The 12,410-nt window shown below is 41.5% G+C and overlaps 1 protein-coding gene across 20 annotated transcripts in view; it reads right to left on the bottom strand.

Moving 5' to 3' along the window:
* ABI3BP (ABI family member 3 binding protein) overlaps positions 1-12,410 on the bottom strand; it is a 355,065-nt gene that overhangs the window by 1,784 nt on the left and 340,871 nt on the right. For all 20 annotated transcript variants that reach the window (XM_083174266.1, XM_083174276.1, XM_083174271.1 and 17 more), the window contains 2 exons: positions 9,333-9,494; positions 4,540-4,662 (listed from right to left, as the gene is read on the bottom strand). In XM_083174266.1, coding sequence (XP_083030392.1) covers positions 4,540-4,662; positions 9,333-9,494 — 285 coding nt within the window. The remainder of the gene's footprint in view (positions 1-4,539; positions 4,663-9,332; positions 9,495-12,410) is intronic.

The raw sequence follows: 12,410 nt of genomic DNA, 5'->3' as shown, positions 1-12,410 counted from the left end.
TCAGTCCCCAGCACGTTCACATGGATGGACCAATGTTTTCTTACTGCGCATGTTCAGAGCTGCTGTGCGTTTGCATTCGGCGACTTGCATAGGTGCAGTGGCATGCGCCAGGGGGGGGGCAGATGGAGGTTGGCACAAACACTGGGTGCGCCCAGGAAGCCGCTGGGCATCCCCTTGCGAAATAGTAATTTTCACTGCTTAGCAAGCCAGCCAGGATCACCCCCATAGTATAAGAGTAAATGAACCAAATTTGCACTAAGATGGTATAGAATGGGTGGGAAGCATTTGGGGTGTTCTAGCTGTGCTGAGCATTATAAAACACTGATAAGTTCCCATTTTTACACCAGTGCTGAGCTAGCAGAACGTCATGCCTTAGGTACCATAAACAGGTTGTGATTTCTGTAATTATGCAAAAGTGTGTAAACCTATTTTTCTATGTCAGTAATTATCCCAGTGAAATCCACAAAACCTGACCTCTTCAGAACTACTGTCCTAAGTCTATATTGGAACTTGTTTGCACATTTCAGTCGAAACATTTATTCTAAGGCTGAAAACAAACACATAAATATGGCTCATGGTTAATATAAGTTTTAAAAATGCCAGATCTAAGCAGCCGTTGAGATAAAACAAAACTGTGTTGTTAGTAGGTTGTTTTTAATGTAACAAGCAGTTTACGGGTCCTCCAAACCTTGGTGCGCTGTATTTGCATTTATTTCCTACAAGTGGAGAGCTGATGTGCACCTTTTATATGTAATGGACAGAACAATCCATAAGTATACAGCAGGACTCTTTAATCTAGATCGGTCTATTGGGGGGGATGCAGTTATAATCCCGACGCCGGAATCCAGACACTTTCTCCCTCTGTGGGTGCCCGCAAGGGGGGGGCAATCCACGTCCCCGTCCCCCCCCCCCTTGTCGGGATTTTGTAAGCCGGGATTTCATATCAAACCCTATTGGTGTGTTAGGAAAATGGTAATTGGACAAATACGAAGCTGGATTTTATCTTTAAATCAGTTTCTAATCTAACTCTTTCCAGACTGACACCTCCCTTCACTCACAAATGGGCAGTTGTATTAAGCTCGGTAAAGTGATAAAGTGGAAGGTGATATCGCACCAGCCAATGAACTCTTAACTATCATTTTTAAAACACAGCTGATTGGCTGGTGTGTTAAGAGTTCATTGGCTGGTGCGATATCACCTTCCACTTGATCAGGCTTAATACATCTGCCCCATACTCTCACTAGTGCAGACATGTCCAATCTATGTCCCTCCAGCTGTTGTGAAACTACAAGTGCCATCATGCCTTGCCACAGTTTTGCTGTTAGGGACTGCTAAAACTCTGGCAAGGCATGTTGGGATGTGTAGTTTCACAACATTTGGAGGGTCACAGTTTGGACATGCCTGCACTAGTCACTGTGGCTGGCCAGTACATATTTAAGCAGTATGTCCCACACTGGTGCAACATAGCATGTTTGATGAATCCTCTAAAACATCACATGATACAGAATAACCCTCCAACTGAACTTCTATTTCTGTACAACGAGCTTGGAAGAGCTCCTTTGTTGTGTACTGTAATGACTTGTCCATGACAACTGACTAAGAAAACATTTTTTAAAAAGTGTTGACAAGTAACAATCACATATTTCAATAATCTGGTTTGAGTTGTATGCTTTTAATTATCCCAATCATTACACAATATGTCTTTCCTGGAACTACACCAAACTCCCCTCCCCCACCCGGCTAAGCTGGCTTAATACATGATCAGCTTCTCTTTATGGATTTCATTATACTAAGGTTTTACGGACTTCATATTTACTAATTGGTGGTTATAGTAACATGGCAGTGTAGGTTTTATGTTTTTGTATAAAACATGAGTGTGGTACTACTTTAATCAATTCTTGCCAATAGATAAAATTGTGAGAACCAACCAACCAATCATCTCTAGACTGTCATTTTTTAAACAGCCTGTACACTGTAAATTAAAGTCTGAATTTTTTTTTTTTACACTTTAGGCCTGATTCAGAGGTGGTTGTAGTTTTGAGAATCCTCGCAAAAGTACAACCCATGACAGCAGGAGGACAAGGCCTTGCCCTGTGATGTGCCCGCAAAATTTAGGGAGCACATCACTGTATACTGAAGTGCTCACACAAAAGCAATGTGCTCACACATCACAGAGAGTGGCCTCGTTGCGAAGCCAGCCACAGGCCAGCCATGTCACGCAGTGGCTCTCTCCCTCAGCAATCCATGTAGTCTATAGTAATGTTCGAAGACTATCTACATATGTATTATACAGTTAGAGTCTCACTTATCCATATATTCCGAATAGCGTGGTTTTTCTGAATTTTGTTTTTCCCCCACCACTCTTTTTTCATACTTACCTTTTTCCCCATCCACGGCATCCCCGTCCCAAAGATACATTGTGCGGGGACGCTGGTGACATCACCGGCGCACTCGCACAATGCACCCCTTGGACCAAAGATGCTGCTGAAGATTATTCCGAAGACCACAGTGGATTTCAGGGGACCATCGGGGCACCGCTGGGGAACAAGGTAAATGTGAAGAAAACTAAAATTCTTGTGGTCCCGAGTATTTCGGATAAGGGATACTTAACCTGTACTATATTACACTAGCATATAAAGAATATTTGATAAACTCCTAAATCTTCCATTCATTTGAAATGAATTGTTAAAAAGCAAAACAACTTAATCTGTACTTGTTTAAAGAAAATACCAGTTACACACATGGTAAATGCATACTTGCCTACCTGACCCTCTCCATGCGGGAGAAAATGCTCTGCTCCTGGACTTCCCTGGTAATGTATGATTGCCATCACCTGTGGTGAACCACCTTTCTTATCCATTACCTAGCTCACCACAGGTGATGGCAATCATACATTACCAGGGAAGTCCAGGAACAGAGCATTTTCTCCCGCATGGAGAGGGTCAGATAGGCAAGTATGGGTAAATGTATCTATGAATGGCAAGTGTGTTAGGAAAATGTTATTAAAAGAAGTCCATTTCAATGTCTATTTAATTCAGGAATTTTTTTATTATTTGTTTTACAATTTGCTGTAATTCCTGTGTTACTCTTCTGATATAGTACCCAATGGGGCAGATGTATTAATCCTTAACAAGAGATAAATGCAAGTGTGATAAGGAGAGATAAACGTCCAGCCAATCACCTGCTAACTGCCATGTTACAGCCTGTGTTTGAAAAAAGTCAGTAAGGAGCTGATTGGCTGGACGCTTATCTCTTCTTATCACCCTTGAATTTATCTCTTGTTAAGGCTTAATACATCTGCCCCAATATGTGATTGTGTTTATACATATACAGTATATTATATAAAAAGTACATGTTCTCTGTTTAATAGTAGAGGCCCAGAGTTCTAATTTACTCTCAGTACTTTGTTATCATCAGCACACACTGAGCCTGTTTGGACCTTATAGAAAACTTTAGTTAGAGGGTAGCAGTCTAGATTTGTGTATCGGTACAGTATTTCAGGAAACAAATTAATTCACACTGCTTTGCTTTTCTGATACTGCACATGGAGGGAGTGTGAGCCTGCTGGTAATCAAGTCCTGACAGTAGTGAATGCATGTAGACATTTTACTGTTCGTACAAAATTTCTGGACATTTTGGTATAATTCACTATCCATGTGTACCACTAATACCCCTTTCACACTAGCACAAAACCCACACACACCCATATCCTGGGTTGATGCACATTCACATGTGAATGTGCATCAACCCAGGATATGTGTGTGTGTGGGTTAAAGCATTCCATTCTGAATGAAGTCCATGCTCACCGACCCTGTTCCTTACCAGGGTTGGGACGGAGACCTGGGAATTGGCTGGCTTGCTAAGCCTAGCAGTGTAGTGTGGGTATAACAGGTCATGTTCTGAGGTATTCTGTCTGTGGAAGCAGGTGGGATAATGACTGACCCAGCAAAATAAAATAAAAGCTCCTATGTATCATTAGAGAAATCCACAACACAAGAGCTGCTGTTTGTACTTGAGGATTAGGGATGAGAACCACTGGTATATCACATGCCATTCTGTGCATATTTGTGAATGTAAATAATAACTGCTGTGCTAAAGGAATATATTCTGGTGGAATAAGCCACCCTACTGTTCAAATTATCATGCAAACTATGTAATACAAACTATGCTGTATAAACCAAAGTGTTATCAATTCAGCAAGTAATGATACGCAAAACAAATATCAAGCATTGCCTATTCTACGGCAGCAGAATCCTATATTACAGAATTTAATTGACCATTAAAGGGCGGAGACTAAACAATTAAACATTAAGAAGAAACACTAACAAATTAGACATTTGTCCTATGCAGGCATTACAACTAGAAGTAATGGTCCAATATATGGACACAGTTCTCTATTCTTTTGTGCTGTAGAAATTGGCTACCAATAGTTGTAATGCTGTGCACAAATATTACAAACTTATTCCTTACTACTTTACATTGGGAATAGAGGCAGTGGGGGGAATAAATAGAACAATGTTACACAGTCATGTTATATACCTTTCCTGGGGGTCAGGTACTCTGGTAGAAGTTGCTGTCCTGTCCTTCCATCAAGAAAGGAATCCACAAATTGGCAATGATCCTCTCCAAATCCTGACTGATCCCCTATGTTATAAAATGTACCTGTAAGTAAAAAAAATCAATAGGTTAATAGCTGAGGGTGAACATTATAGTAACAATGTGTTTGAGGGCCACTACAGTACAGCCTTCACCCTATGAGCTATTTTTGATTGCTGTCATGTTTTACTCAATATCAGCTGGGCTATTCTCCTATCCTTAATAGATGTGCCTACCATGTATGTCATGGTTGCAGTACGAAATGAAAAGTTTTAAAACAAGGAAAAGGACTTGTTCTAGAGTTCATAAACAGTGAAGAAGGCACCAAAGCCGGCACATTATGATAGAGATGACCAGTACTATCTCAGCACTGACAGAGATAGTGATACCTTTTCTTTCTGATGGTTTAGAGTACATAAACTTTTTATCATGCATACAACTGTTAAACTCATTGGGGGGTATTCAATATTAGTCGTGCTCCCACAGCTATCTCCCGACGGGGGAGATGGCTGCGGGGCCCTATTCAATGCTGTCTTCCCCAACAGCATTGAACAGGGGTTCTCGGCAGAACGTGCCCGACATCACAAGCTGTTGGGCTCGTTCTGCCGAGAAAAGCCAGAAATAGGCGAGCTCCCAGCCGGAGCTCGTCTATTTCCGTCCTCAGCTCACGGCCACGCCCCTTTCTCGTCGCTCAGCGGCCGGGATATTGAATACCGACCGACGAGCTCAAGTCGAGCAAAGCGAGAATGGGACAGGGGCACGGCTGTCGAGCTTGCTCGACAGCCGTACCCCTGACATTGAATACCGCCCATTGTATTACAGTCACATTACCTTCAAGTTTTGTGTGTAAAACACAAAAGCATTTAGTGCGTTTCCCCAAGATATCTCATAATATGCAAATATTACAGAATACAGAAATATCCAAAGAACTTTTGGTCTCATCAGACTCACTCAATTTGGAAAGGTCCCTCAAAGCACTTAATGTTGCAGGTCTGGGCAATAATATTAAAGATTGCAGTGTTTTATAGGCGGAGATCTTTCATCAAATAATGAAGAATAATGAGATGTCCAAATAGACTTGATATTAAAAATACCAAGTTTGAAATATTTTGATTTGTCTATAAAGTATGGATTATATATGTATATGTGTGCGGGCAATTCAAGTTCCAAATTCACTAAAGTAAAAGGGATACACCCTTTCCCAGATTTAAGACTTTAACTAGACCTCCCACAAGCAGAATACTGACTTACATTCAGCTATTTTTCTTATTAAGGAGGTGAACAAACAAAGTCTTCAATTTCTACCTCTTGAAAACCTCCATACACAACAGGCACCCATAGCTCATGTAATTTCAGTAATATATAAATCACTATTACAAAACCTTTTCAACCTCCCTAAGTTTTTCAAGGCATGGATTGCGGATTTCGACATACCACTTGCTGCTAAACAGTGGTCTCAGGGAGGAAATATGTAAATTTTGAAAGTCTTGAGTGTTTTGGTTATAGAGCAATACAAAGTCACCACCAGATGGTATAGATGTCCCAGTGGGAAAAAAAAAGTTTCCTGTTTGTTGGTGGTGCAATGATGTTCCTGGTTCCCCTTCCCATATTTGGTGGTGATGTTTACCTAGATCTTTAATCATCTGTTTACACCTCCTGGTGAGGCACCCCTGTTGCCTACTTTTGTGTCATCTGTAAAAAAGGCATACTTTCCCTTCAATGCCATTTGCAATTTCACCAAGATATTATAAAGCACTGGTCCCAGCAGGGGTGTTTAAGAGAGGAGGAGGCGGCCTGTGTGCAGCCTCCTCCGGCCGGATGTCCTCCTCTCTGCTGGGAGTAGTGGAGCACAGAAGAGTCTGAGCACTACGGTGTGCAGATTTCTGGAAAAATGTCGTGGTGCCCATTTTCCCATTGATTTCTTCATGGCTGCATTGTGGAGTCTGAGCACTAGAGCACTCAGACTTCACAGCACATAGGCAGATCTCCAAATATGGTGCAAAAAATTCTGCCACTGCAGCTGGACTCCAGAGAGTAAGCACTAAAAAAAAATGGTGCAGCGTGTACGGCGTGGACCCCTCTGGGACTCAGGGGGGCCGCGCACACTGCACCAATTATAAATGCTGTGCTTCACTGGTAACCTTCCCTTCTGTGAATGCATTATATTTACTACCTACCTTAAAGCACATGTATAATGAACCATAGTTACTACAGTATACTAGAAATCTGACAGAAACATTTGTTAATAGCAGATGTTGCAGTTACCATCCATAATGAGGCAAAGATTATATTTTAAATTAACATTTTTTATTCTGTTTATGGAAAAACCATGTAATACTGGGAAATTGTCTGGACAATTTGTAACAAATAGGCCGTTCTAATTTAAGTACAGTAATTTTGGTTTCCTAGAAGGGCCTTATGTTTAGCCGTTGCAATGGCTTACTTTATTACTGAAAATATTAATATGGAATAATGTTAAGACCTATTTCCCTAAATCAGTGCTGAATATTTTAATCAAGCTCTGCAAAAATATAAGTATTTCAAATAATACAGTATTTAGCATGATCATATACAGTGGCTTGCAAAAAGTATTCAGCCCTCTAAAATGTCATAAACCAACCGGCCTGGAACATATCTGCAGGGAAGAATGTGTAATCATTCCCAAACATTGCAATCCTAGGGCACACTTACCCCAACAGACATAGAGTTGTGACTGAGTCTGGCAAGTACAAGCCTGCAGGACTTAAATACTTATGTAAGCAGCACGTTTCAGATTTTGCTTATTTCTATATTTATTGAAAATGTACAGACAAATAATAAATTACTGATTGGAAAATAAACTTCATTTGCCCAGAAGAACAACAACAACAACAACAACAACAAAAAAACAGGAACAATTTATGTTTACGATCCTGACAAATCTGTTGGCCCATGTCGCTACTCTGACCTTGCCAGCAACAGTATAGTCTGGGTGACACGAAGGTTGATAATTTTTTTTTTATTTGTTTCCCTTTGTGGTTCATGAAATAAAAAAAATATAAAAACTAAGGCCAATTTACCCACCTCATCCGAGGATTCTCATATGATGCGATATCGTCCCAATGTGATCATTTATTACATGGGTCTTCAAACTGTGGCTCTCCAGATGTTGTGAAACTACATGTCCCAGCATGCATTGCCACATTCTTTCCTATAAGAGCATGCTAAAACTGTCAGGGCATGCTGAGACATGTAGTTCCACAACATCTGGAGGGCCACAGTTTGAAGACCCATGATTTATTACATAAGCCGGAGGTCTGCTGTGGAATTATTTAGCGATTACTCTATTAATCGCTGCTCAACCTCCTAAACAAGGTCCTGGTGATTGGTGCTCAGAGAGCGCTGCTGGCTATCGGATCCTCTTCTGTTGCGTGATCTCCACTGCTGTTGTATTGTGTAGTGAAAACTGCTACAAAAGTCCATTAATACATTTAGATGATACTAAAATTATGTGAAATAAGTTTGAAAATACCCTTTTTCACATTACTTTAGTAAATAGAATGTTAATAAATCTGCCCTGAAGCCTTTCACTGTTAGGGCACTTGTAGCAAAAGTACGTGGGCGGGCTCCCAGTGTTTGTATGTATTATTTTTTCAAATTTCGAATCTGTTTTTAAGGAAATTTCCAACTCTGTATTGGCAAAAGTATGGAAGGGGGAAGTGTGTGTGTCTGGTCCTGCCATAATAATCACTGTGTCCACAATGATGCCATTCTACACAGATATCATCATCATATCCCTGGGCCACGACTTTAGTTGGGAGCTAGCAGCTTGTGGAAGGCTGACCTAGGGCTATTTCACACACTCCGGCTCCTGCCGGGTGGTGAAACCCCGCATGGCAAAATGCTGTGCAGCACACTGTAATTAATAATGGACACAATTGTGTCCATTCACATGGGACGGCCACGGCCCGGCCGCCTGGTTGCAGCCGGATCCCACCACTGGAAGGGATAGCTGCCAGGCTGTGGCCATCCCCACCATTCTAAACTCCTGAGTGCGGCACGGCTTCATGGCCGTGCGGGGTTCGCCGCCCGACAATAGCCGGAGTGTGTGAAATAGCCCCTACTCTCTGTGCAGCAGACTACTAAAGCGCACGGCCCTATCATCTTCTCTGGCAGTTCAGCAGACCTGTTTGATTGCAACTGTCCCACAGAAAAAGAAGAAATAGAGCAAAAAAAAAAGATAAGTGAAAGGAAGAGAATAAAATGAAAGAGGAAGTAGAGAGTGGGTGAACTGATTAAAGAGATTAAGAAACAGTGGGAGTAGGAAAAAAACGGGCTAAAGAAGGAAACCATGGGGCTTATTAATCAATGAGTGATAAAACCTTAGGGAACAAAATGTTCCTTATATTACAGTAATCTGTTACCACAATCCAGATGATCAGACGTTTCCATGGCATTTTTTAAATAAGTTTCCAAAAGGAACCATTTGGGAACCCCACTCTCAAAATCCTGTGTTTTCCCTGGATTGCCAGATTGGCCATTTCAAACCGGATAAACGACAGACCTTAGTAGCATGGCTACGGGTACATTAGGGCTAGTTTGTGCCTAGTGACTTAAATATTAATAGTATGATTTTTAATGGGTCTATATGCCATGTTTTAAAGAATTAAATTTGTAAGGTTTAAAATGCTCTATTATAAATACTGTGACATTGTGTAGCAGAAACATATTATATAAAAACATACAAGTCATTTTACCTGTAAGAGTATCACTGAGGTAAATCTTATATCTTAGAGAGTTACACAGTTGAATGCCAACAAATTTCTTGTACCAGGTCCTCTTGACATATTGTTTTCCTTTGCATTCTGAATAGGAGTCAGATTTAAACTTAATTTGTGTCCAAATAGCATCCTTTCCCCCTGGGCATATTGAAACAGAAAACAGCAGCTCAATAACCACTAAACACAGGATATAAATGTTGGCTTCACTACTTTGTACATCGATAATCACAGAAAGACACATGGAAAATCTAAAATGTAAAGTACTTATTTAATCAACTATTTGTTTTATTTTCAGGACAACAGGCAAAATAAATTGGAAATATAACTTGCTCAGTGCTGTGCCCTGTGGGGATTTGGATACAGACTAGTGCTGACAAAGACTATGCACATGCACACATATGGCTGGACTGGTATGACCATGGGTCTGGCAATGTACTTTCTCGTAAATATTGCATATACTGTACGTCACATCCGAGTCACAACAAACACAGCACACAATGTACCGGAGATGCCAGGTTGCAACATTTATAACAAAGGAATTGCTAGAACATATTTCTAAAGTCACAGATTCAGCATAACGTGGCAGGAACAATGACAATGACCACTTATGTTGGGAACATTTTTTTACACAGATTTGCAACTTACATGCACACAGAGGTACAAGTACAGCATGCCCCAGCAATCAGTAGATATTGGAAATGTTTTGTGGTTTTAGTGGTGCGAGTAAGCCCCACAAGTAGCGTGAAGAAGAGACGCTTGGCATGGTTAAGCAGTAAGGGCTTTTTGGCACACCCGTGGCCTGATTAAAGGAGGAGCGGTAGGGGCAGCCATCCCAGGGCCCCATACATTAGGGACCCCACATACCTGCTCTCCCTCCCGGTTATTGCTCCTGTGAGGGAGGGTGGCATATATGTATATGGGTATAAGGGGTGTGAACATGTATTTGTTTTAAACGGTATGAGGATGGGGGCATATATGTATATAGGGGATTTAAGGGAAGAAAATATGTATAAAAGGGGTGTGATGGGGGCATATATGTATATTAGGAATGTGAGGGTGGGGGTATATAAGGGATTTAAGGGAAAAATATGTATATAAGGGGCTTGAGGGAGGTATATATATATATATATATATAAAAATATATATATATATATATATATATTGTGGTTTGGCAGAACCGGCACACACAAATTTCCAAGAGACATCTGCTGGGGTGCCACACTCAGGCCACAGTCCATGGGGGTACAGCCAATGTATATAGTAGAAACAGAGAGCACTCACCAGTCTTCAGGCAGTATGATGCAAATAAAAAACTTTTAATACATCACCAAAGTCTCAGGTATACGGTCGACGTTTCGAGCCACGCCGGGCTCTTTGTCAAGACACAAGGACAGGATGGGTCACAGCCCCATTCTGAGGCTGTGACCCATCCTGTCCTTGTGTCTTGACAAAGAGCCCGGCGTGGCTCGAAACGTCGACTGTATACCTGAGACTTTGGTGATGTATTAAAAGTTTTTTATTTGCATCATACTGCCTGAAGAATGGTGAGTGCTCTCTGTTTCTACTATATATATATATATATATATATATATATATATATATATATATATATATATATATGGAGTGTGAGAGGTGATAGAGGGCGGCCATCCTGGGGCCCCCACATACTGTAGTTTTAATGTCCTTTGGTAACTATGCTGTTCATTAACATTGGTTGCTGATCAACTTCTCAGTTACAAAATGGTAGTAGCAGTGTATTGTGGGATTTCATTGTTCCTGAGCTGCCAGCGTCAGCTTCTCCGGTGTGTTACAGGGGGTTGGTGTTTGGCAGCAATTTCACTTGTGGGGGCCCCAACAAAGTCAATGTCCCTGGGCCCCCACCAGCATTGATCCAGCCCTGGACACATCGAGAGCATGCTGTAATGAATATCAGTACTTTTGAAATAATGTTCTCAAATCACTGAGCACTGTGGGAATGTATTATCATGTTAAAACATTTGTCCTAATCAGACAGACTGGGGAGATCCAATAGTTTTTGTGGGCACTGTAACTAAGTGGTGCCTGATGGAGATATTCAATGCTTTTCACACACAAAAGCAAGAGATTCAGAGCCAAAACCAATCTAAGTACTGGTTTGTGCACCCAAAAAACTCAGACTTTTTGTTGAATCATGCTTGCTGCCTCAGGAGGGTGTGACCAAAAATCTGGTCACCTGTTGGCAGCAGCAACTGACTAGAGCAGGGGGTCCTCAAACTATTTTGCTTTGGGACCCCATCAGACAATAAAAATAATGACAGGACCCCAGCAAGTTACTGCAGAAGGTCATCACATCACATGTGTAGTCAGCAGACAGCACATACATGGCAGCATTGTGGAGGCACAAAATGATGAGAGGAGTCTGAAGTAAGAAAGAATTCAACAGATCTTTCAGACTCCTTGAATCACTGACTGAGATTAGAGAAGTTATCAGCCTGATGCTCAGCAACATGGAGTCCCGACCCCAATATGAGAATGTCGGGACCCACTTTGGGGTCAGGACCCACAGTTTGAGAACTGCTGGACTAGAATAAAGGGAGTTGCAACATCCTATTTACACGCTGATTTACAGCTCATACCCATGCACTTGCCAAAATAAGTTGTTTATTTTTTGTTAGACGTCAGATTTCATTCTTCCAGGAGGCCCATTAATATATTTGCTCATATTTTTCTAATTTAATACCAATTTGTTTTCCCATTATTTAATTCCAGTTTATTGGAAATGACATAGAAATAGTGCATACATTTAGACTTTAGGGCAGGGGTGGACAAACTGGTTCTCTTGTGTGCCGGCTCCCACACCCGCTGCACTGCTGCTTGCCTCCTCTGACTGTATGCTTTTTTGCGTTGTGCCCGATGTGGTGTCATGACGTCACACTGCGTGAAGAGCTTGTTGTACCCAGTGTCAGGAAGTGGGAACAGAGACTGTGAGCGAGTGAGAGGCTAGATGCAGGGGCTGGACAGCAGAGCTGGTGCAGCTGCCAGATGGCAGTGTGGCTGCAGCAGCAGGATGTCTGA

This window comes from Crinia signifera, chromosome 2, assembly GCF_055691185.1.
Source record: "Crinia signifera chromosome 2, ASM5569118v1, whole genome shotgun sequence".
NCBI classification, from domain to species: Eukaryota; Metazoa; Chordata; class Amphibia; order Anura; family Myobatrachidae; genus Crinia; species Crinia signifera.
The sequence above is the reverse complement of the archived record's forward strand: the minus strand, read 5'-3'. Positions and strand labels throughout refer to the sequence as shown.